The sequence below is a fragment of the Podarcis raffonei genome, chromosome 17 (assembly GCF_027172205.1).
Source record: "Podarcis raffonei isolate rPodRaf1 chromosome 17, rPodRaf1.pri, whole genome shotgun sequence".
Classification (NCBI taxonomy): domain Eukaryota; kingdom Metazoa; phylum Chordata; class Lepidosauria; order Squamata; family Lacertidae; genus Podarcis; species Podarcis raffonei.
The window spans coordinates 7,878,378-7,900,724 of NC_070618.1; the positions used below are offsets into that span (position 1 = coordinate 7,878,378).

A 22,347-nucleotide genomic window follows, 5' to 3' on the forward strand; every position below is an offset into this window, starting at 1 on the left:
TGTTCTGACTGCACGTCTGTTCTGGCAACTCTACACACAGTTTATCAGCCTAAATGCAAGTCATGAACAAGACAGGTGCCAACTGTTAAGTTGTGGGTGAACATATCAGACGACACAGCGATTCTTCAGACAGCTCTTGTTTATTCACAGGCCAGAACAGAACTGGGCTGAAGGGTTCAGCCAACCTGCTTATATAGAGCTCAACTACATGGCAACAGTAACAACTTTCTGTAACTATCCAATCACTGAACATCACTTTCAATTCCTTATTTGCATATGCGGACCTGAGTGGAAACTATCTACAGTATCCCCCTGCTGGCCCAGGGTGAGAACTTCAGTACATAACACCAACAACAGCCCTGAAGGCTCCTCAGTTTGTTAAGTGATGCTGGAGGTTATGAGGGACATTTGGCTCGGCAAAGAGAGGTAGGATCTGGAGTTGAAAACCTGGACTTACATCTTAGCCATGAACTTACTGAGTTGTCCTTGTAAAAAAAAAAAAATGCACCTCAGAGCCAAAGTAGAAGAGATGAAGAAGATTTGCTATACTTTTCGTTTACTTCAAAGCAGCCGCTCCTTGTTGAGGAGGGTTCTTCATTTGATCAGGGCAATAGCTCCAGGGCCGTGGTTCTCGACATGGGGCACACGCCCCACAGGGGTGCAATTTGATTTGGGGGGGGATTTGGAAGCTTGTGTAGACCAAATTAATGGCCTTTTAGGCTTCCTCCACGTGAACAGGAGTTCACTTTTTTAGTAATAAGAATTATATGTCACGGGGGAGGGGGGGTACCAGGATTTTAGAGATGCTTAGGTGGGGCATAGCCAAAAAAAAGATTGGGAACCACCAAGGAAGGTGTGTTTAACCCTTCAATTTATCCACACAGAGATGCTATTACCCTATGGGGGGGGGCAGTGACAAGAGATCTTCCCCCACAATTTGGCTAATAGTTTGAGCGATGGGGTTTACACTGACAAAATGGTACTAGGGAAGAGTTAAATACTACCAGTACCATTTCCCGGATCACACTAGGAACACACGCACCCTGGAAGTTTCGAAGTACAGTGGTACCTCGGGTTAATTACTTAATTCATTCCAGAGTTCTGTTCTTAACCTGAAACTGTTCTTAACCTGAAGCACCACTTTAGCTAATGGGGCTACCTGCTGCTGCCGCCGCACCACCACAGCACAATTTCTGTTCTCATCCTGAAGCAAAGTTCTTAACCTGAGGTACTATTTCTGGGTTAGCCAAGTCTGTAACCTGAAGCATATGTAACCTGAAGCGTATGTAACCCGAGGTACCACTGTAAAGAAAAATATATTGGGATATCCAATCACAGACCTCCCATGTAACATGTACTTTGGTCCTCCACTTCCATTCCCTGTGGAAGCAGCAATCCACCTCACAGACTTTTACATTTCCCTAGCCCAAGGAAATAAACTAATTAAACTCTGCATAAAATATATATCAATAAATTAATGGTAGCAAACATGTGCACCTTATTGGGCAGAAACAGGGGGATAATGGAAGAATGCAAACATATGAATGAAACAAGCTGGTGTGTACAAGTGAAGGATGAGATAATTAATGGAAATATGGTCCTTCATCAGCACTACGTCCGATTTTCGCTTTCACCCACTTCCTTTTTCCACACTGCCCATTTACCATAGTCTGACATCAGAATGCTATTTCTCTACATACAAAGTTAAGTACAAGTGAATTTAAAACACTGAAGTATAAAATCCACGACTGATACAGTACACTGAACAGTTACCGTATTTTTCGCTCTATAAGATGCACCAGACCATAAGACGCACCTAGATTTTGGAAGAGGAAAACAAGAATAAAAATATTCTGAATCCCAGAAGCCAGGACAGCAAGCAGGATCGCTGCGCAGCGATCCCGCTGGCTGTCCTGGCTTATGGGATAGCTGCATGCAGCCTCTCCCGGGCAGCGGGATGAAGGCTCCCACTGCCCGGGAAAGGCTGCACGCGGCTAAGCCAGAACAGCCAGCGGGATTGCAGTGCAGCGATCCCACTGGCTGTCCTGGCTTCTTGCTTAGCCACGCATAGCCTCTCCCGGGCAAGGGGAGCCTCCATCCCCTGCCCGGGAGTGGCTGAGCATGGCTAAGGCTCCCCCAAGAGCCGCTCTCCCTTTAAAGAGCGTGCGGAGTGTGTGTGCAGCTCTTGGGGGCTTTTCCCCGAAGAGCCGCACACATGCTCCATGCGGCTCTTTAAAGGGAGCGCTGAGCAGAGCCTCCCGCCTGCATTCGCTCCATAAGAGGCACAAACATTTCCCCTTACTTTTTAAGAGGGGAAAAGTGTGTCTTATAGAGCGAAAAATATGGTATCTGTTTCAGAAGCACTGCTAACCTGCTGCACAGTTGCCATCAAACTTTAGGCTGAAAGCTCTTTGAGATAGGGACTTGTTCTTTGTTTGAGGTTTCTGCTGTAAAGAGGCACTGATGTCAGCACTACCTCCAAATGGTTTATCTATGGTAGCACAGATCTCTAACAGATGTGAGGTTGCCAAGATTTAAGTCACGTTTATATAAAGGAACCATAAACTGTAAGGTTGGAATAGGGTCAGAAGTTAATGTAATCCTCTCCCCATGCCCAACACTATTAGAAGGTCCTTAGAAAACTAATACCACCAAAGAATTGGCACACAGGTGGTAGGTGAAGCAACAGAAGTGCCTCTGGACTCCCATATTCTTCTTCCATCCTTAGCTTCCCATTCATTACTTATTTGCTGCCAATGGTGAAATGATAGGGACCAGGAAAATACTTAGGTAGTGCAGCACAAATAACTTCTTTCCCCCCAAACCCACTGAAAATGCTCTCCATTGGGACTTCAGGAGCCAAGGACGTCCCAAGGCTGACACCAGAAGCCAAAAGGACACACACAGCATCAAAGCCGTGTATGAATGTCTTGTTACAATACCTTGTTACACATCATCACAGGACAACAGGTTGCACCATAAATATTTTCCGAGCCACCACCAGATTTCGCCGCTAACAAGACTATTAAATCATTAAAAATTCTTCCTTCAATTAAGGGGATAGGGCAATGAAGAGTCTCAACCACCAACCCCATTAAGAAACATCACGGCTGCTATACAAGGCAAGCTTATGCCGAGTTTAAGCACACTGTAGGAGTTCCCAAAAGGGAACTTCTACTAATACAAAATTTTCAAAGTTTGTCCAAACCATGCCTAAAATTAATTAATCAGTATAGTAATTAATGTTCATACATATACATATTTCATAGCGGTTTATGTTGCAGATCGCAAGCACTATCTGGTTAGTACTTGGCAGCAACCTGAAAAACAATGCAAACTTTATAATTTTCATTCTTATCTATATGGGCAAGTTATCACGTTATAACTAAACTGATGCTTAGAAGCCTATATATTGTAATAGATGAAGAAACCTACATATTCGTTTTCCTATAAATATACGGTAATTCCCACAGATAGGCAGAATGAACACATGATACAAGGAAATGTTTTTCTTTTAAGAAAATGTGTTTTGTTTCATGCAACCACCATTCATCCTTCTAGGATCTGTGAATCAGCAGCACTTCATAATAGGCTTGAAGTGTTAATCTGGGTAGTTTACTGCCTTAATTCTTTCCCAAAACAACAGGTTCCCAGCCTGGGTAGGATCTGGCCCAATTGCCTTCTAAATCTGGCCCACGGACGGTCCAGGAATCAGCGTGTTTTTACATTAGTAGAATGTGTCCTTTTATTTAAAATGCATCTCTGGGTTATTTGTGGGGCAAAGGAATTCATTCTCCCCCCCCCTCCCGAAAAAAAATATATAGTCCGGCCCTCCACAAGGTTTGAAGGAGAGTGGACCCCTGATGAAAAAGTTTGCTGACCCCTGCTCAAGAGTGACCATCTTTCTTTATTTCAGAGCTGTGTAGCAAAACAACAACAGCACCGAAGAGTCTTATGGCACCTTAAAGACTAACAATATCATTCCGGCACTAAGGTTTTGTGGACTAGTCTACTTCAAGGAAAAGCAAAGTTTCCTCCAGTAAAATGCCTAAGGTCCTACTACACTGAGTTTTGACTGTTTATCACCCTGCAAAAAAGACTGTGAACAGAAATGCTGTAGGTGTTATAAATTCACAGGCTACCTATCCATTATAAGGTTGTAATATTCAAATCACACACAGGGAGGTTTAAATTGAGTAGACAGTCTATAAGTGGAATTTGGTGGTTAAGACATAAAGCATGGCTTAGTACCTCAAACTTACAAGAACTCACAAGTATTTCAAGGAAATCACTTATGTTATGAGATATACAATCCTATGAGATATGCAACCCTACCTAGGAGTGTTTTCCACTGAACAGTATGGGTTTGCTTCTGAGTAAGCATATAGGGTTGAACCATAAACGGGCAACACAATACAGCACAACAATCTCAAACGATGGAAATCACTCGCACTGCTTTATTATTGAGTTAAACCATTTACCCATATTGCCAAACCGCATCGCCAACTTAATTTGCGTGTTTTGCCACGCTTTGCTTTTTTTGACTACGACCTTTCCCCAAGGTGGCTCTGAATTAAGATTTGCCCAAGTGCAAGTTCTCTGCATCTTAACTCATCGGGAAAGAATGCGCTCGATACGTTATCTATTAATCAGAGCGCGCCTGGCTTGCTTTTTTTTTTAAAGGAGTACTCTGCTTTTAATGCGCGTTTTCACTGTGGGGAGTCGGGGGGCAACTCGGTTAGAGGGAGAAAGCGCACGACCACAAGAGAGAAAAGGAAGGAGAAAACACAGTGATCGCCTCCCGTGCCCCCCCCCCACCAACCATCCCTCTTTCCCCGTTCAAACTAAGGTCAAACTTAGTTGCTTCGGAGAACCTTCGGCGCGCCTTTCGTTTTCCATGCGTTGCGCAACCTCTCCAAAGCGGACGGAGCGAACAGCTTCGGTGTCAATGCGTTTTAAGGGACGGGCTGGTGGGTGGCAGGGATGGGGGGTGTCCGAAAAGCTCTACGGCTGCCCTGCTTGGAAGTGCTCCCCCCCTTCCCCCAAAACTTTTCCCAGGGCTCCCCGAACAAGCCCATGACGCACGCCGCCCCTGCGCTCCAAAGCAAAAGCCCGGGAGGCAGCGCCTTTGGCCCGTCCGCCTCCCCTCCGGCAGGTACCTCTTCCTCCTGCAGGTTCGGCTCGGCGGGGCTGTGCTCCTGCTCGCCTTTGGCGCTGTTCATGGTTCCCTCCGCCGGTCCGGAGCGCCCTGGCCCGCCGCCGCCGCCGCCTCCTCCTCCTCGCCTCGCCTCTCCCGTCGGCGGCGCGTCTGGGCTGAGGTGCTGCTGCTGCTGCCGGGCAGGCGAGCGCGCCGAGGCGAGGCGAAGAAGCAACGGGGCTCTCGCCCTGGCCACCAGCAGCGGCAGCTGCTTCAGCAGCATGCAGGGCTTCCCCGGCGGCGAGAGAGACCCCGAGCGCGCCGCGTGAGGGGCGGGAAAGAGGCGGCGGCGGCGGCGGCTTCTTCTCCGTGGAAGGAAGTCGTGAGGGGAAGAGCCGCGAGCTCCTCGCCTGCGCGCCTGGCTCTGGTTGGCGGGGAAGGTGGCTCGCGCGCCTGGCGCCCACTCCCTGGGACGACGTGGGAGGGAGCGGAGGAGGAGGAGGAGGAGGGGGGTGTTGGGGGTGTCGACTAATCGCGAGGGAGAGGAGAGGAAGCCCCCTCAGCAGCCCTCTGGCCCCAGCACGTGAAGAGAGGCGGGTCAGAAAGCAAGGCGTCGAGGCTTGGGGAAGGAGGAGCTTGGCGGGGTGATGACTCCCAAACCCAATGGCAAATGACAAGTGGTCGTGTGAACTTGCCTCGCCGTAGACTTGAAGGGGGACCCACCAGGGGCATCTAGTCCAGCCCCCTGCCACGCAGGAATCTGTCACCCCTAGTGGGGCTCGAACCCAGGTTGTTGGCGTCCGCCTGTCTGTCTCTGGCGACAATGGAAGAGCATGCGCCTTTGGGGGTGAAGTCAGACAGTTGGAAGGAACCAACTCCTTGGGGGTCGAGATCCCTTCAAACCACCCCCCCATAAAATGTTGGAGGGGGCCACAGTTGGGATACAGTGGAACCTCAAGTTGTGATTGTGATCCGTGCGGGAGGCACGTTCGCAACCCGCAGTGCTGCGTCTGCACATGTGCAGTCGCGGTTTGGCACTTCTGCGCATGCGCAAAGCGTGATTTGGTGTTTCTGCGCATGTGTGAGCGCCGAAAACCAGAAGTAAGCCATTCCGGTACTTCCAGGTTTGGCGCAGTGCGCAACCCGAAATCGCGTAACCTGAAGCATCTGTAACCCGAGGTACCACTGTACTGAATACAGTTCTGGTTGCCTCACCTCCAAAAGGGTATTTGTACACTTGGGAAAAGGGCAGCCAAAATGATCAATGGGGTGGAGCAACCCCCACCCCCATGAGAAAAGGCGGCAACCTTTGGGACTTCCTGGTTTATAGAAAGAAGCAAGTGAGAGGTGACATGATAGAAGTTTATAAAATCATGCATGTGAGGGAGAAAGTGGATAGAAAATGGTTTTCACCCTCTCTCAAAACACTGAAACTTGTGGAAGGTGAATTTTGGAAGATTTAGGACAGATAAAATAAAGTACTTCACGCAGCACATCGTTAAAACTATGGAAGTTTCTCCCACAGGAGGCAGTGATGGGTGACTTTTAAGAGTATTACACAAATTCATGGAGAAAAAAGCTATTGATGGCTACCAGCCACGTATAGTAAAAGCTATGGTTTTCCCAGTAGTGATGTATGGAAGTGAAAGCTGGACCATAAAGAAAGCTGATCGCCGAAGAATTGATGCTTTTGAATTCTGGTGCTGGAGGAGACTCTTGAGAGTCCCATGGACTGCAAGAAGAGCAAACCTATCCATTCTTAAGGAAATCAGCCCTGAGTGCTCACTGGAAGGACAGATCCTGAAGCTGAGGCTCCAATACTTTGGCCACCTCATGAGAAGAGAAGACTCCCTGGAAAAGACCCTGATGTTGGGAAAGATTGAGGGCACAAGGAGAAGGGGACGACAGAGGACGAGATGGTTGGACAGTGTTCTTGAAGCTACCAGCATGAGTTTGACCAAACTGCGGGAGGCAGTGGAAGACAGAAGTGCCTGGCGTGCGCTGGTCCATGGGGACACGACTAAACGACTAAACAACAACAACAATCAGTCCCTGGAAACTGCCGGAGGGGCGAGGGCTCTTGTGCCTTGATCCTGCTTGTACATTTCCCACGGGCATCTGGGTGGCCACTGTGAGAATAGGATGCTGGATTTGATGGGCCATTGGCCTGATCCTGCAGGTTCTTCTTACGCAGATGATTTTCCCTATTAATTATCATTATCATTTCTACAAGCACAGATAAATAAATCAGCCCACCAGTTTGCATCAAATCCAAAAGTCATTAGATCTAGGAAGGCTTCACGCTGAGGCTGATCAACATGATACCTGCCTCATGTCACTAAAAATAAGTCTGAAGATCAGAAAGGATTTATAATGGTTCTAACATTTCTAAAGGCACAGCTCACTGCTGACAGTACAGCACAGCACACAAGTGGCTCCTTTGAAGCCGTTTCAATCTGTTGATTCAGTGTGTGAAGGAGGCTGCGTCTTCATATTCTTTGACTTTTATTTATATGACAGTAGTTGAAAGAACCACATCCCAGAAAATCACTAGAATATCTATGTTAATTTCAAACACACATACATGCCCCACAATATTTTGACATTATGGACCCAAAAGAGTGCTAAAATAATGTATTTTAGGGTCAAACTAGAAGTGATATATGAGAGCTCTGTAAAAGGAATTTCCAATGTTTTTTTTCTTTTGCAAAACGCAGCCGAGGGGAAGGGCACAATCCAGACCTGGGCTTATGCAATGAGGAGAGTTCTTAACCTTTCCTTCCATACTGTTTTCCCACTGAACCCCCAAGCTGTTCTTTTTTCCCTTATTTGAAAAATAAATCTGGGCAACACAAGTTTTCTCAGTAAGGGCAAAATAGCACTGCGTAGGGTTTGGGGGTGGGGAGAGATGCAAGGAAATTATGCAGAAGAGGGGAATCTTACAGGCCTGCCGTCATGTGCTTTGTACATATTTCAGATAAGGGTCCTTCATGGCAGACTTTCCAGAAAGGAAAAACAATGTGGGCATTCCAGTCACAGAACTTTTGCATCACATCCAGCTTGGTGTTTAGACTCTGTTTCAGAGCGGGGGGGGGGGTGTTTCCCTAGTTGTAGTAATGTAAGATAGCAGGAACAGGGAGACACACTAAGCAAATAACACGCCACAGACTGTTTCTGCTAGGTATTACGAGGCCGACCAAGTAAGAAGACAGCATCATGTCTCTTTTTACATATGAGTGGCTTTTGGGTACTAGAGGTAACACAATACCTATCACCACTATGCTTCATTTTCTAGTACACTGGTACCTCAGGTTAAGTACAGTGGTACCTCGGGTTACATACGCTTCAGGTTACATACGCTTCAGGTTACAGACTCTGCTAACCCAGAAATAGTACCTCGGGTTAAGAACTTTGCTTCAGGATGAGAACAGAAATCTTGTGGCTGCAGTGGGAGGCCCCATTAGTTAAAGTGGTACCTCAGGTTAAGAACAATTTCAGGTTAAGAACAGACCTCCAGAACGCATTAAGTTCTTAACCTGAGGTACCACTGTACTTAATTCGTTCCGGAGGTCTGTTCTTAACCTGAAACTGTTCTTAACCTGAAGCACCACTTTAGCTAATGGGGCCTCCTGCTGCTGTAGTGCCGCCAGAGCATGATTTCTGTTCTCATCTTGAAGCAAAGTTCTTAACCTGAGGTAATATTTCTGGATTAGCGGACTCTGTAACCTAAAGCGTATGTAACCTGAAGCGTATGTAACCTGAGGTACCACTGTACTATCAATTAGGAATATTTGGTACCTTAGACCCAGGCTGTGCAGCTTTTACTCTGCCAATGGCCACAGTGAAAGGAGGGCAAAACATTTTGCTTTCTGCCACCCTCTTTTCTCTTTCCTTCTGCAACCCCTCCCCTGCCCTTACACATCAGACAGCCAGGGGTGGGACAGATTGCCAGAGGTCTTAACTAAACAGCCTGCAAAAAGAGTTTTGACATTAGGCCAAAAGCCTCGTGCAACCTAGTGCCACAGGTTATCCACCTCTGTCCTATACGGCGTGGTTTCCAATCTGTGTTCCAGTGAACCTTGGGTTTCTTTAGAGAACTTAATAATGTGTGAAGTATACTCAGAGTCAAGAGTGGATTTCATGCCCTTTATTCAGCTCATAGTGGTGAGGAGGGAATGAAAGTCTCCTCAAAGTATCTGCTTTATATACATTATTTACACAATGGGCTGCACGTGATTGGCTAATTCCGGAATTCTCCTGTAGGCCAATCAAGTTGTGGATTCACTTCCACCTGGAGCTGGATTGGGTGGCTCCTGCAGACCAATCATACTGCTGCATTGTTCTAGGACCAATCAGACTGCTGCATTGTTCTAGGACAAATCAGACTGCTGCATTCTGAATCCTATTGTTCTAGGACCAATCAGACTGCTGCATTTTGGATCCTATTCAACTCAATACATAACAATGTCTTTGTCGCTTAGGCCACTTCTGGCAGATGAATTTCGCTGAAAGACAGCTTGCCCAACGCCACCACCCATCTTTCCCTGAATATGCTGGTTTGTTTTCCTTTCTTTTTTTAACTTAGGTCCCACTTTTTCCCTATGGAGAAGAAAATTTCAAAACAGCTTACATCAATGAACTTGTACATGCAACAAAACCAAACCCACAAAGACACATTAAGCTGCCGAAAAATGCCAACATCATAAAAAACCAAAATATTTCCAAATCAACAAAAACAATGACTCATCAACCAAGTGAAGATGTAGAGAGAGACAAAGAACCAATTTGTTCATAATTAGAAGAGGGCAGCAATCTTTGGACATTGAGATTATGGATTGGGAAGAAGAAGAAGAGTTTGGATTTGATATCCCACCTTTCACTCCCTTTATGGTGTCTCAAAGCGGCTAACATTCTCCTTCCCCTTCCTCCCCCACAACAAACACTCTGTGAGGTGAGTGGGGCTGAGAGACTTCAAAGAAGTGTGACTGGCCCAAGGTCACCCAGCAGCTGCATGTGGAGGAGCGGAGACGCGAACCCGGTTCCCCAGATTACGAGACTACCGCTTTTAACCAAAAGGAAGAGCCTTTTACCTCAAGAACACTGTCAGTGCACAACACACAGGGACAGTGATATTTCCAGAATAAGGTGGAAGTGGGCGGTGTTTGTTTGCTCCCTGTCCCCTGAAACACTAAGAATGATGGAGTCATCTGTCTATCAGTTTGTGCTTGATGGCTTTATGGGCCTGCTGTTCCTATTTTTCTGGCTATCCTTGGAGCACCGTGCATAAAGGACAAGGTGCCAGACAGCATGAAGGGGGGGGGGAGGCATCTGATTCTACCTTTCTCTAGGAGAAACCCCTGTCAACCTGCACACAACTTTTATCTTCAGGGATGAGATGTGCCACACTGCAAAGCATTACAGAAATGTCATGGAATAGCCCATATATGGCAGTCAAGAACAAGAAAACGACTTGGAGTTTTCCTTAGCAGCTGTAAGGCAGCGCCTCTTTTTAGCTTTGCTTGACTTTTGCCAGTATTTATATAATTGCCAAACACTTGTCCAGTAAGTTATGGTATTTACCTTAAAAGAGCTGGGATCCTTCCCAGGCTCTGTCAGAACAAATCTCCTTGCAATCTACTTTCCTTCTCTCTCTCCCAGATAGCTTCTGGAGTAGGTGTGCCGTCCAGGTCTCCCTGAAATCACAGCTGTACAGAGAGCAACATACTGTTACATTGGTACCTCGGGTTAAGTACTTCATTCGTTCCGGAGGTCCGTTCTTAAACTGAAACTGTTCTTAACCTGAAGCACCACTTTAGCTAATGGGGCCTCCTGCTGCTGCTGTGCCGCCGGAGCCCAATTTCTGTTCTTATCCTGAAGCAAAGTTCTTAACCTGAAGCACTATTTATGGGTTAGCGGAGTCTGTAACCTGAAGCGTATGTAACCCGAGGTACCACTGTATTAAGGTTGAAACTTAGAAAATATGTGAAACCACGGATATTTTAAAAGAAAATTCAATACAAGTTGACAGCATGGTGGGACTTCATATATTTATGAGTTTGTGGGGGGAGGGAGTTCCTTCTAACCCCTGGTTCCAGCAAATGTTAAAACATAAGCCCAATGAGGTGATCGCCTGGGTGATGGGGCATTAAGAGAACAAAGGCAAGGGAGCTCTGTGCCAGATAGAAAATGGGTGCAGCACCTCCCTGAACTCAGAGATAGGTAAAGGTAAAGGGACCCCTGACCCTTAGGTCCAGTCGTGGCCAACTCTGGGGTTGTGGTGCTCATCTCGCTTTATTGGCCAAGGGAGCCGGCATACAGTTTCTGGGTCATGTGGCCAGCATGACTAAGCCGCTTCTGGCGAACCAGAGCAGCACATGGAAATGCCGTTTACCTTCCCGCCGGAGCGGTACCTATTTATCTACTTGCACTTTGATGTGCTTTTGAACTGCTAGGTTGGCAGGAGCAGGGACCGAGCAACGGGAGCTCACCCCGTCGCGGGGATTCGAACCACCGACCTTCTGATCGGCAAGTCCTAGGCTCTGTGGTTTAACCCACAGCGCCAGAAGGAAAGAACCTGTGTTGGGAGCTGAAATGCAGTGATATGGGCCAGAAGCAAAACAGCAAGCAGAAAGTGAGCCTTGCAGGATCTCTCATTGACTCCAAGGATGTGGCTGTGGGAGAAATAAGAGCCTTTTGGGGTGTTAATGCTACTCAGTTGGTATAACTGTAGCTGGCCTCCCAAGACATATGAAAATGTACTTTGGAACTCTCTTCTTGGGAAAGTTAGACTGATTCCCTCCTTCTTGTCCTTCCACTGGCAGGTGAAGGAAGACCTTTTTATTCTAGCAGGTCTTTTGGAACTGACTGTTTTTAAGGAAAGGGCTGGTGCTGCAATATTTTTGTTGTTGTTGCTGCCTGTATTTTTAATAGAATTATAAGATACATAGTTTTAATGCTAATACAGTGGTGCCTCAGGTTACATACGCTTCAGGTTACATATGCGTCAGGTTACAGACTCCGCTAACCCAGAAATAGTGCTTCAGGTTAAGAACTTTGCTTCAGGATGAGAACAGAAATCGTGTTCCGGTGGCGTGGCGGCAGCAGGAGGCCCCATTAGCTAAAGTGGTGCTTCAGGTTAAGAACAGTTTCAGGTTAAGAACAGACCTCTGGAACGAATTAAGTACTTAACCTGAGGCACCACTGTGGAATTAAAACTAGCAAACGTAAAAAAATAAAAAAGATAATTCCTTTTCAATTATCATCTTTTCTATGTTTTTAGCTTTCACTACTTTTACCTGTGTTTTTGTATTTTTATCTGTAAGCTTCCTCGTGAGTCCCAGTCTGGGGGAAAGGTGGGATATTTAAAAATATAACAGCAGCAGCAACAACAACAACAGCAAATTCTGTGAGTCAGCCTCTTCTGGCAATGTCTCTGTGTTACAGTAAGGTGGATTTTTTTGTGGTTTTTTGAGAAGGATTATCACATGAAAGGGGATCTTCAGTCTTCTTATGTGTCTATGAGTTGGTGATGATGGATGGGCTCTTGAACAAGCAGTCTAATTTCAGGTTTCTAGCTACTTTAGCTGTCTAGCAAGTGCATTCAGACAAGCTGTGATGGAGAAGCTAGAAAGGCTTCTAAGTTTGTAAGGTTTTCTTTTTAGCAGTGGGGGCTGGTGCAAATGGGGCACTGCCCCACCAACCTCAGCCTACCCTAGACAGCCCCAACCTGCCTGTCTTATGAGTAACAGCCACTTAGGGCATGATTCTGCCTCTGGTTCTGCCTATTCTGGTCTCCTTGCCTTCTGCCATATCTGTCCCATTGGACACCTTTTATTGGTTGTAATAAATATTCAGACTTAGGATGAAGGAGGGAGGGGATGTGGCGTTAAACATAAAGCAGGCCAAATTTCTGTTCAGTATGATTATACTGCTGAAGGGCTCCAGAGAGCCTATCCTACATAAGATGTAACATTTGAAGAGCAGTGGAACTGGTCTGCATGGGATTTCAGTTTGTTGAGTCCATACAGGCATTTTCTCCCTCCGGGATCAGATTGCACAAAATTAATTCTGCAAGTTTGTAACTAATGGTGGATCTGAGTAGCACAGATTGGCCAGCACCCATGTCGCTATAAATATACCTATCACCTGCTAGCAAAACTTTAAAATGATGTTCCCATCACTTTTTATTTGCATTTTGTTGCTTTTATTAAATTTAATAAGGGAGAATTAACATATAATTGTGTGATTGCCTTCCCCAGTACATGCCCACTCAACTGCTTTGATATGCAGAATTGGCAGTGTAGCAGGTGCCACAAAACACTTGTTCCACAGTTGTGAGAAACCAACCTTTTAGTATGGCAGCACCTATACTTTGGAATATCCTGCCTATTAACATCATGCATACATCTCTGCATTCTTCTCGTCATCTTCTGTGAAGGCAAGCCTATCTAGACAGGTAGATGTTGATGACTTCTTTTATGCTTAATTTTAATTATTTTATAATATTTTAAATTGTTTTAAAATTTCTTTACTTACATTTTTTAATAGTTCTTGTAAACTGTTTAGAGGTTTTATTTCAATCAAGAGGTATATAGGTTTCAATAATAAGATAAAATACTGTATAAGCAAAATAAAAAAATTCCTTCCAGTAGCACCTTAGAGTATAAGTAATAATAATAATAATAATAATAATAATAATAATAATAATAATTTATTATTTATACCCCGCCCATCTGGCTGGGCTTCCCTAGCCACTCTGGGCGGCTTCCCAAAAAAAAAAAAATTAAAATACTGTAATACATCAAACATTAAAAGCTTCCCTAAACAGGGCTGCCTTCAGATGTCTTCTAAAAGTCTGGTAGTTGTTGTTCTCTTTGGCATCTGGTGGGAGGGCGTTCCACAGGGCGGGTGCCACTACTGAGAAGGCCCTCTGCCTGGTTCCCTGTAACTTGGCTTCTCACAGTGAGGGAACCGCCAGAAGGCCCTTGGTGCTGGACCTCAGTGTCCGGGTAGAATGATGGGGGTGGAGACGCTCCTTCAGATATACTGGACCAAGGCTGTTTAGGGCTTTAAAGGTCAGCACCAACACTTTGAATTGTGCTCGGAAATGTACTGGGAGTCAATGTAGGTCTTTCAAGACCGGTGTTATATGGTCTCCTGGAAGTACAGGAGACAGGAGCTCTTTCCCCCTTCGTCAGGGCCAGGAACAAGGGCCACAAAGAGCAGAACAGTCTAGCCTTAGCTATTGGACAGATAAAGAACTGCCGCTTCCCTCACTTTGCTAGAAACCATTCCTGCTCCAACTAACAGTTGCTCTGGGATTGCTGCTGTTGTCACCTGTCCATCTCAAAAGAAAACGGAGTGTGACTCAGGAGGTGAAGTCAAACTGGTAGAGAATCACAGTGCCTGCTGTGGCTGCAGAGACCAGTAACTCGTAACCGCTGCCTCCTGCATTGTTTTTGCTGCATTAGCAGCAACAAAGTGACCTCTCCAGGGTGCAAGTGAGCAGTGTGTATGGAGGTCCTGGACTGCTCAGATGTCAAGACCCTGGGGTGCCGATAGTCAGGAGTGCCGCGGCCTGCGGGCAACACTGGCCTCTGTCCCTCTTTCCTTCCCTCCCTCCTCTGATGCCCTCTCACGTCTCTGCCTCCCAAAGGCTCGCACAGCTGTTCATTGCAGCAGCCCTGGCTACAAGCTCCGCAGGCGAATGGTGCATCTGGGAGACACATCTTCTGGGGGCAGCTCAGAGATCAGGGACGGCAGCAGCTGCTGACTAAAGGACTCCTAAGGAGAGGGGAGAGAAGGCTGAGGGAACACAAGGAAAGGTGTTCAAAAAAGGGGTAAGAACCTGCCTGCTCTGCAGGCAAGGGGTGACATAACTGGGTTCCTGAGCCCCACAGGGGTGCCACAGAAAGAATGTAGTTGGTCAAGGGAGCCGTGGACTCAAAAAGGTTGAAAACCTCTAGTCTTAGGGACTCAGCTCCAGATTTGTGTAGGTTTTACTCCTTAGCCTTTTCTTCTTCTGAAGATGTCCCACAAGGCCATGGGTACAGATTTCCCCCTAGGGTTTACTCCCAACTTAGCCCGGGATAGTACACACTTACTTAGAGGTGGTACAGTCAAACCCTGGTTGTCGAACATAATCCATTCCAGAAGCCCATTCCGCTTCCGAAATGTTAAACAACTGAGGCACAGCTTCTGATTGGTTGCAGGAGCTTCCTGCACTCAAGCGGTTTGATGTTCAGCTTCCGAAAAACTTTCAGAAACCGGAGCATTTAGTTCCGGGTTTTCAGTGTTCAGGAACCGAAACGTTAAAAAACGGAGGTGTTTGGGAGCCAAGGTATAGAGTGTATAGAAATACATAACTTCTATAACATGTACAGTGGTACCTCAGGTTAAGTACTTAATTCATTCCGGAGGTCTGTTCTTAACCTGAAGCACCACTTTAGCTAATGGGGCCTCCACCTGCTGCCGCGCCGCTGGAGCACAATTTCTGTTCTCATCCTGAGGTAAAGTTCTTAACCCGAGGTACTATTTCTGGGTTGGCGGAGTCTGTAACCTGAAGCGTATGTAACCCGAAGCGTATGTGACCCGAGGTACCACTGTATTCCAAATCAGGGCAGTACAGATGTTTGAAGAGGAAACTAATTCAGCATAGGAGAGGAACATAATAATAGCCTGCAGGATCAGGCCAACGTCCCATTTGGTCCAGCATCTTATTCTCACAGTAGCCAACCAGATAACTGTGGGAAACCAGTAAGCAGAACATGAGCACAACAGCACTCTCCGCACTACCGTGGTTTGCAGCAACCTGTGTTTGGAAGGAAAAGGCCAGCAAGATGAACATGTCTGTGTTAGGGATGCACGCATTTCCCCAGGCTGTGGTCCTGCATGGGAAAATAGGGGTTTCATAAGTGCCCAAGAATGTCTCTACTTCCATCTTCTAAACCAGGGGTAGGCAACCTAAAGCCCGGGGGCCGGATGCGGCCCAATCACCTTCTAAATCTGGCCCACGGATGGTCCAGGAATCAGCGTGTTTTCACATGAGTAGAATGTGTCCTTTTATTTAAAATGCATCTCTGGGTTATTTGTGGGGCCTGCCTGGTGTTTTTACATGAGTAGAATGTGTCCTTTTATTTAAAATGCATCTCTGGGTTATTTGTGGGGCATAGGAATTTGTTAATATTTTCAAAATATAGTCCGGGCCCCCACATGGTCTGTGGGATGGTGGACTGGCCCACGGCTGAAAAAGGTTGCTGACCCCTGTTCTAAACTTGAGAGCCTGCATTAATCCAACCACACAAAAGCCAGGAAGCAAGTATAATCAAATAGATGGCCAGATTACTTCTTCCCTATGTGTGTCAAGCTGTTCACCCCCCCCCCAACCTTGGATAGTTGTTTTTCATTGTATTGTGACTGTGTGTGTGTGTGTGCGTGCATGCATGCATAGGAACTTGGATTGTGACATACAGAAACCTGAACTATTGCACCCCACCCCCCACCGCAACACTGTGTAGAAAAACATTAATTTGGCAGAACGGTCCATTTCCTTGAGAGAACAGGGCATTGGCCCGACAGCAATTCCCCCCCCCCCTGTTATTCTAGCTACTGTAGTACTGTTCTCTTTCCAGTGGAGAATGGGCCTCCCGCTGGTATGTATAGAAGATAAACAATTGAGAAATTGAGCAGTTAATCAAAGCAGTTCTGAGGCACAGAGACCTTGGGGTGAGAACTTGCGAGTTTTGGAATCTGAAGAGCAGAACGGCAAAGAACAAGGGGGAAACTTGAGGGTTTGCTCAGTTTCTGAACCCTGGGGGTAGAATACTGGTTTAGGGGTGGTGCCAGAACAAATATGGGCTGAATCTGGCAGAATTTGCCAGTCATAATGGATGGGCATAGCCAGAGGGTACAGCTTCCCCTCCCCCATAAATCACGTAAATAAATAAAAATGCTTAAGTAACTGACCAATTGCATCACGGATAACTCGGTTCTGACCCTCCCTAACATAAAGCCTGCCCCTCTCAATAAATCCTGGCTACTATGCCCAATGGAGCCTGGCAGAATCTGAAGTTTATTATCTTTTCAGACACCTACGTATATTGGCTTAGTGTGCAAGGAATCACTTTGGGCCCTCGGCAAGCAATTCAGTAATCGAAGGTGGAGGGGACACACGTCCAAAAAAACACAGAGAGATTTGGAAGGAGGGGGAAGCAGAGAGAGAGAGAGGGAGGGTGATAAATCGGGTCCTCCCTTAAAGAGGGCACGTATTGTGGTGAGAGCTGGAAACCAACACCCTGTGTTGTGGGTGGGTACAACTGGTCAGCCACAACACCGGATTGGTAGGTCCCTCATAGCTGGGTGCAATCTGGCCAATGGGATGCAGTCCAAACAGTTTGAGGGACCTATTTTTACCCATGCACGTGACCCAGAGCTTCTTCTTTCGGCACGTGCATTCGGAACACTCGCCCACCTCTCCCTACTTTTAGGGCTTTGCGCTTGACCTTGCTATGTCGTTGTGTGTCATCTGTCGTTGGGACAGGGGCACGGCAGGAATTTTCCCCACTTGGCTGATTGGCTGTTGCCATTTGGGTTTCACCTGCCACATAGCAAATCGTCACAACTTGTAAGGTTGCGTATAGGCTCTGGTTCAGGTGATAGGGATGGGAGAATGCTCTCGCCATCCCTATGTGAAGGGTATTCCGTTAAAGGAATCCAGGGACTCGATGGTTTGGCCAACCCCTGAGAGGGGGTTGTGCCCGTGACTGAGTCCAGGGGGACATTTGGGTGGCAGAGTTAGCCCGTTCCTGGCTTTCCGCTTATCCAGGTGTTCACCCTTGGCTGACCTATTCTGGAACCCTGGGTCAGCGCTACCTGCATGGCAGAGAGCTAGTCGAACCAGAGCCTATGCAAACATTCACTTTCTGTCATCAGTAAAGTTGTGGCCTAAATTCTGTGAAAAACCAAAACCAAAATTTGAGTCAAGTGTGAATTTATTTAGTGGGGAGGTTCCTGGGTCTGAACATGCAAAGATGCAATCCTGCAAACTCCTCACACATTTCATTCTGGCTATAGTCACCATTGTATCTAGCTCCACCCACTCTTAACACTACACCACAATGACTCTAAGCATGAAACCAGGTAAATAAATACACTATCAAATTACATATGGTAGTCATCAAGGCATAAATACAAATGCAATAATAAAATAAAGAAAAATTCTCAGTTATCCTTGTAAGCCTTCACTGCGCTGGTTTCCATATAAGACTGATGTTGTTTTGTCACCGCAAAAGCAAATGAAGTCCTTTTTTCCTGTTGTTATTTTCCTATTACTATTGCCAAGCAAAAGCTCCATTTTCTGACTTGAGTGCTTAAGTCCAGTTAACTAGTGAGCCTTGATATACAGTAAGCTTGCAACTTACGTGGGGGGTTATGTTCCAAGGATCGCGCCTAAAGCAAATATCGCCTATAGGCAAAACACATTGGGTTCAATGGTGCATGGGGTTGTGAAAGTCATTTTTCCCAGAACGCTGCCCCTTTATTTATTTATTTGCCATATGTGTAAAAGCTGAATACACACAAGTTAAATGAGCGCAAGTTGTGATCTTAAAAGGTAAAGGTAAAGGTACCCCTGCCCGTACGGGCCAGTCGTGTCCGACTCTAGGGTTGTGCGCCCATCTCACTTAAGAGGCCGGGGGCCAGCGCTTTCCGGAGACACTTCCGGGTCACGTGGCCAGTGTGACGAAGCTGCTCTGACGAGCCGGCACCAGCACAGCACACGGAAACGCCATTTACCTTCCCGCTAGAAAGCGGTATCTATTTATCTACTTGCACTTTGAGGTGCTTTCAAACTGCTAGGTGGGCAGGAGCTGGGACCAAAAGATGGGAGCTCACCCCGCTGCGGGGATTCGAACTGCCGACCATGCGATCGGCATTGCAATGAAATAATAATAATTATGAATGAGTTAATAGTTTTCGGTCACTGACCAGAGTGATAATAACAATTATAATGATAGAAGTATCCAGTTTCAGCTCACCACATCTTTAAAAAAATAATAATCATGTAGCTAGATGAAGTTTAGCAACAATCAGCTGAAATTATGATATGGTTGGGACATCCCGCAAAAGAATATTCATCCTATCAATGTTTCAATGTATTTTAATAGTTGCTTTTTCTATGTTTTTAGTGGTTCTTTTTATCTGTAAGCCACCTTGGGTTCTATCAGCGTAAAAGGTGGGATTTTAGTTAGCTAGTTAGTTAGTTAGTTCAAGTCTTTGGAATCGTTTGGAGTAGGAAAAAATGCTAAAATTTGTGGACGTGATAGAACTTTATTAAATTATGGCTAGTATGCAGAATGTAGACAGTGTCTCCAAATTTCTACTAGAACTGAAGATTAGCAATACATTTGGACTTGACATGAGAAAATATGTCTTTGTACAATCCATATTTCACTTAATAAAGCGTGCGTATACACACACACACACACACACACACAGAGGAAGTTGTGTCATTCCATAAGGAGAAAAAGCCAAAATCTGTGGTTAGGCAATAGCTTTAAGACAAATCAAAATGTGACAAAATAGTGAGCAAGCTTTCTCCAACAATGCTGTGAAACACTGCAGTTACTAAATAAATAACTTACTACCTTTTTTCACTTTGTTTTTTAAATTTTATGTGGGCAGGGAAAGAGCACTGGGGCTCTGCAAGATATCCCAGCGACTTGCCGCTCGTAGCAGAACACCAGATCAAGATGGTTTTTCCAATGTTATTAACCTGTATCTTATATGACACATCAGAAACAGTGCCTCAAAAATCCCCTGATGCTCTCTAACGAAAATAGATAAACAGGTTTCTCTTCCTCTGTGGTTGGAGAACAGTCCCTCTATTGTTTGAGGATTCCTGAGGAGTTTTGGTGCTTCTACTGAACAAATTCCTTTCTCATAAGTGAGGGGCCCTGGAGACTCCTCTGTTTAAGGCCCAAGGGACACCCTTAAAAAGTGCTCCAACTAGCAGAAGCTGCGTTGAGGCTCAAGGTGTCATTTTACTTTGGCCCCTGGGACTTTTGTCTCTACAGGCATCTTGTTCAAGAGCAACCCTTCTCTTTTTGAATAGCCCTGCTCTCTTGGCTGTCCTCACGATCCCTGGATTTAAGCCCAGTGTTGCCTTAATCCACAATTTCACAAATTGGCAGGCATAAGCAAGCATATTCACTTCTGTTGACTGAAGCATTTGCTTCCTCTGCTCCAGCAGACAGTAGCCACTCCACCACAGCCCTTTGGGGACCAGTTTCAGCATAACCTCTAGATTTTCAGGCCCATTTACAACCTAACATTATATATATCCTGGGAATGATATATAAGTGAGAAGCTGAGTATTCTCTGTGTGAGAATACTCCTATTAAACCTGGTTATATTAAAAGGAACTCCTATTAAGCCTGGTTATATTTGCAGAGTGTGTATTCCTTTAGCACAGGGGCTTCCTTGAGATGGCTGAAAATTACTGAGGCTCATCCGTTACAAAATGGTGGAACCAGTTATAAAATGGAGGCAGAGCTTGGCACAATCAGATGCCAATTAACAATATCACTTTCTACCAGTATCTATTTTGTATTATAAATTTTTATTACTTTTACATAAAAGTTATACACCATAAATGTAACATTTTCACACATTTTTTAAAAAGGGTTCTTTTGAACCTTGAGACCTCCTCCTTCCCTCCCTCCATGGGTTCCAATTCTAAATTTCATTCCTGCATTTTTTACTGTAATCTATCTGTTATATAATCATAGTATCCAAAATCCATGTTACATGACAAGCGTCATTTTATTCCTGCCAATTTTTTCAACTGTTTACAGTGATCTCTCAAAATACGTTAAAAAGTTATTCCAGTCTTTTAAAAGCATTCGGTCTTCCTGATTTTTGATCTTTCCCTTCACTTTCTACCAATATCTAATCCAGTTTTGAAAATGGCTCATTCTTTGCCACGGCATTTTTCTTGTGGCAACGGGTTCCATAGCTTCGCTTTGCTCAAGCTAAATGCCAGCGTTTGGGGTTTTTCAGTCTCTCCTAAAGCGGCAGATGCATGGGGGACTGGCAAAACCACGTGATTCAAAGGTGTACCAAAGAGTACACATAGTAGAAACATTCATGCCTTGTGTCCAACATACTTTGTAGCATGAATATGAATCGGGACCAGCATATTAAAAAACCCAGGAGAGTAGGTCCAGAGGTGTAACTAGAGGTATACTGGCACCCCTGCGCCACCTCCAGAGAAGAAGAAATGAAGTAATTCGATAACCACAAATTCCTCTTAAACTGGGTGTTTAACAGCACAATCCTACAAAAGTCTACTTAAAAGTAAAGTCCACTGAGTTCAATAGAGCTTACTCCCAGGAAACTGTGTGCACAGGACTGCGGCCTAAATCTGGCAAGCCAGAGGCAGGAACTTCTCACAGTGTCTTTCTTTCTTTCTTTCTTTTTAAAGAATATTTATTAAATTTTCCAATTTTTTAAACAAACAAAAACAGAACAAACAAAAACATTAAAAAAGACATAAAGTTCATAAATCATACTTTTAAATAACAAATTTCTCAGACCTCCTCATACTTCTCCTCCTTGTATCCCAATTAAAGTTATTTGTTCAGCAAATCCTTCATTTAAAGCATTACAGCTTATAACATTACCTTATTTTTCAAACCCTTTTTTCCCATCTATGTTCCTTTATATCATTACAGCTAGAAACCACTCAGTTTCAATCCAACACCATTTAACTTTCCTTAATTTTGCAATATTTCTGTAAATAATCCTTAAATTTTTTCCAATCTTCTTCTGCTGACTCTTCTCCCTGGTCACGGATTCTGCTCGTCATTTCTGCCAGTCCCATACAGTCAATCAGTTTCATCTGCCATTCTTCCAGAGTGGGTAGATCTTGCGTCTTCCAATACTTTGCAATAAGTATTCTCGCTGCTGTTGTAGCGTACATAAAGAAAGTTCTGTCCTTCTTTGGCACAACTTGGCCAGACATACCCAAGAGAAAGGCCTCTGGTTTCTTCAAGAAAGTATATTTAAATACCTTTTTCAATTCTTGCCTTTTCTTTACTTCCGACTAGGCACCAACAGAAAGGCATGGACTTGGAGGCTGCGCCCCAGGGCACACTTTACTCAGAAGTAAGCCCCAATGGCCCTTGCTCTCTGGGGTAAACATGCAGCGGAAC

General features: G+C 45.3%; 1 protein-coding gene across 4 annotated transcripts in view; it reads right to left on the minus strand.

The window, feature by feature from the left end:
- Positions 1-5,716, minus strand: part of RBPMS (RNA binding protein, mRNA processing factor) — a 79,523-nt gene extending 73,807 nt beyond the window's left edge. Inside the window, exon 1 of one of the 4 annotated variants that reach the window (XR_008328304.1) lies at positions 5,156-5,709. Coding sequence is in view for 3 of the 4 variants with exons in the window: in XM_053371997.1 (XP_053227972.1) it covers positions 5,156-5,420 (265 nt within the window). In the remaining variant the exon portion in view is untranslated. Of the gene's footprint in view, positions 1-5,155 lie in introns of all 4 variants that reach the window. The other 3 variants (XM_053371997.1, XM_053372000.1, XM_053371999.1) reach the window with 3 other exon arrangements.
- Between the last annotated feature and the right edge of the window lie 16,631 nt (positions 5,717-22,347).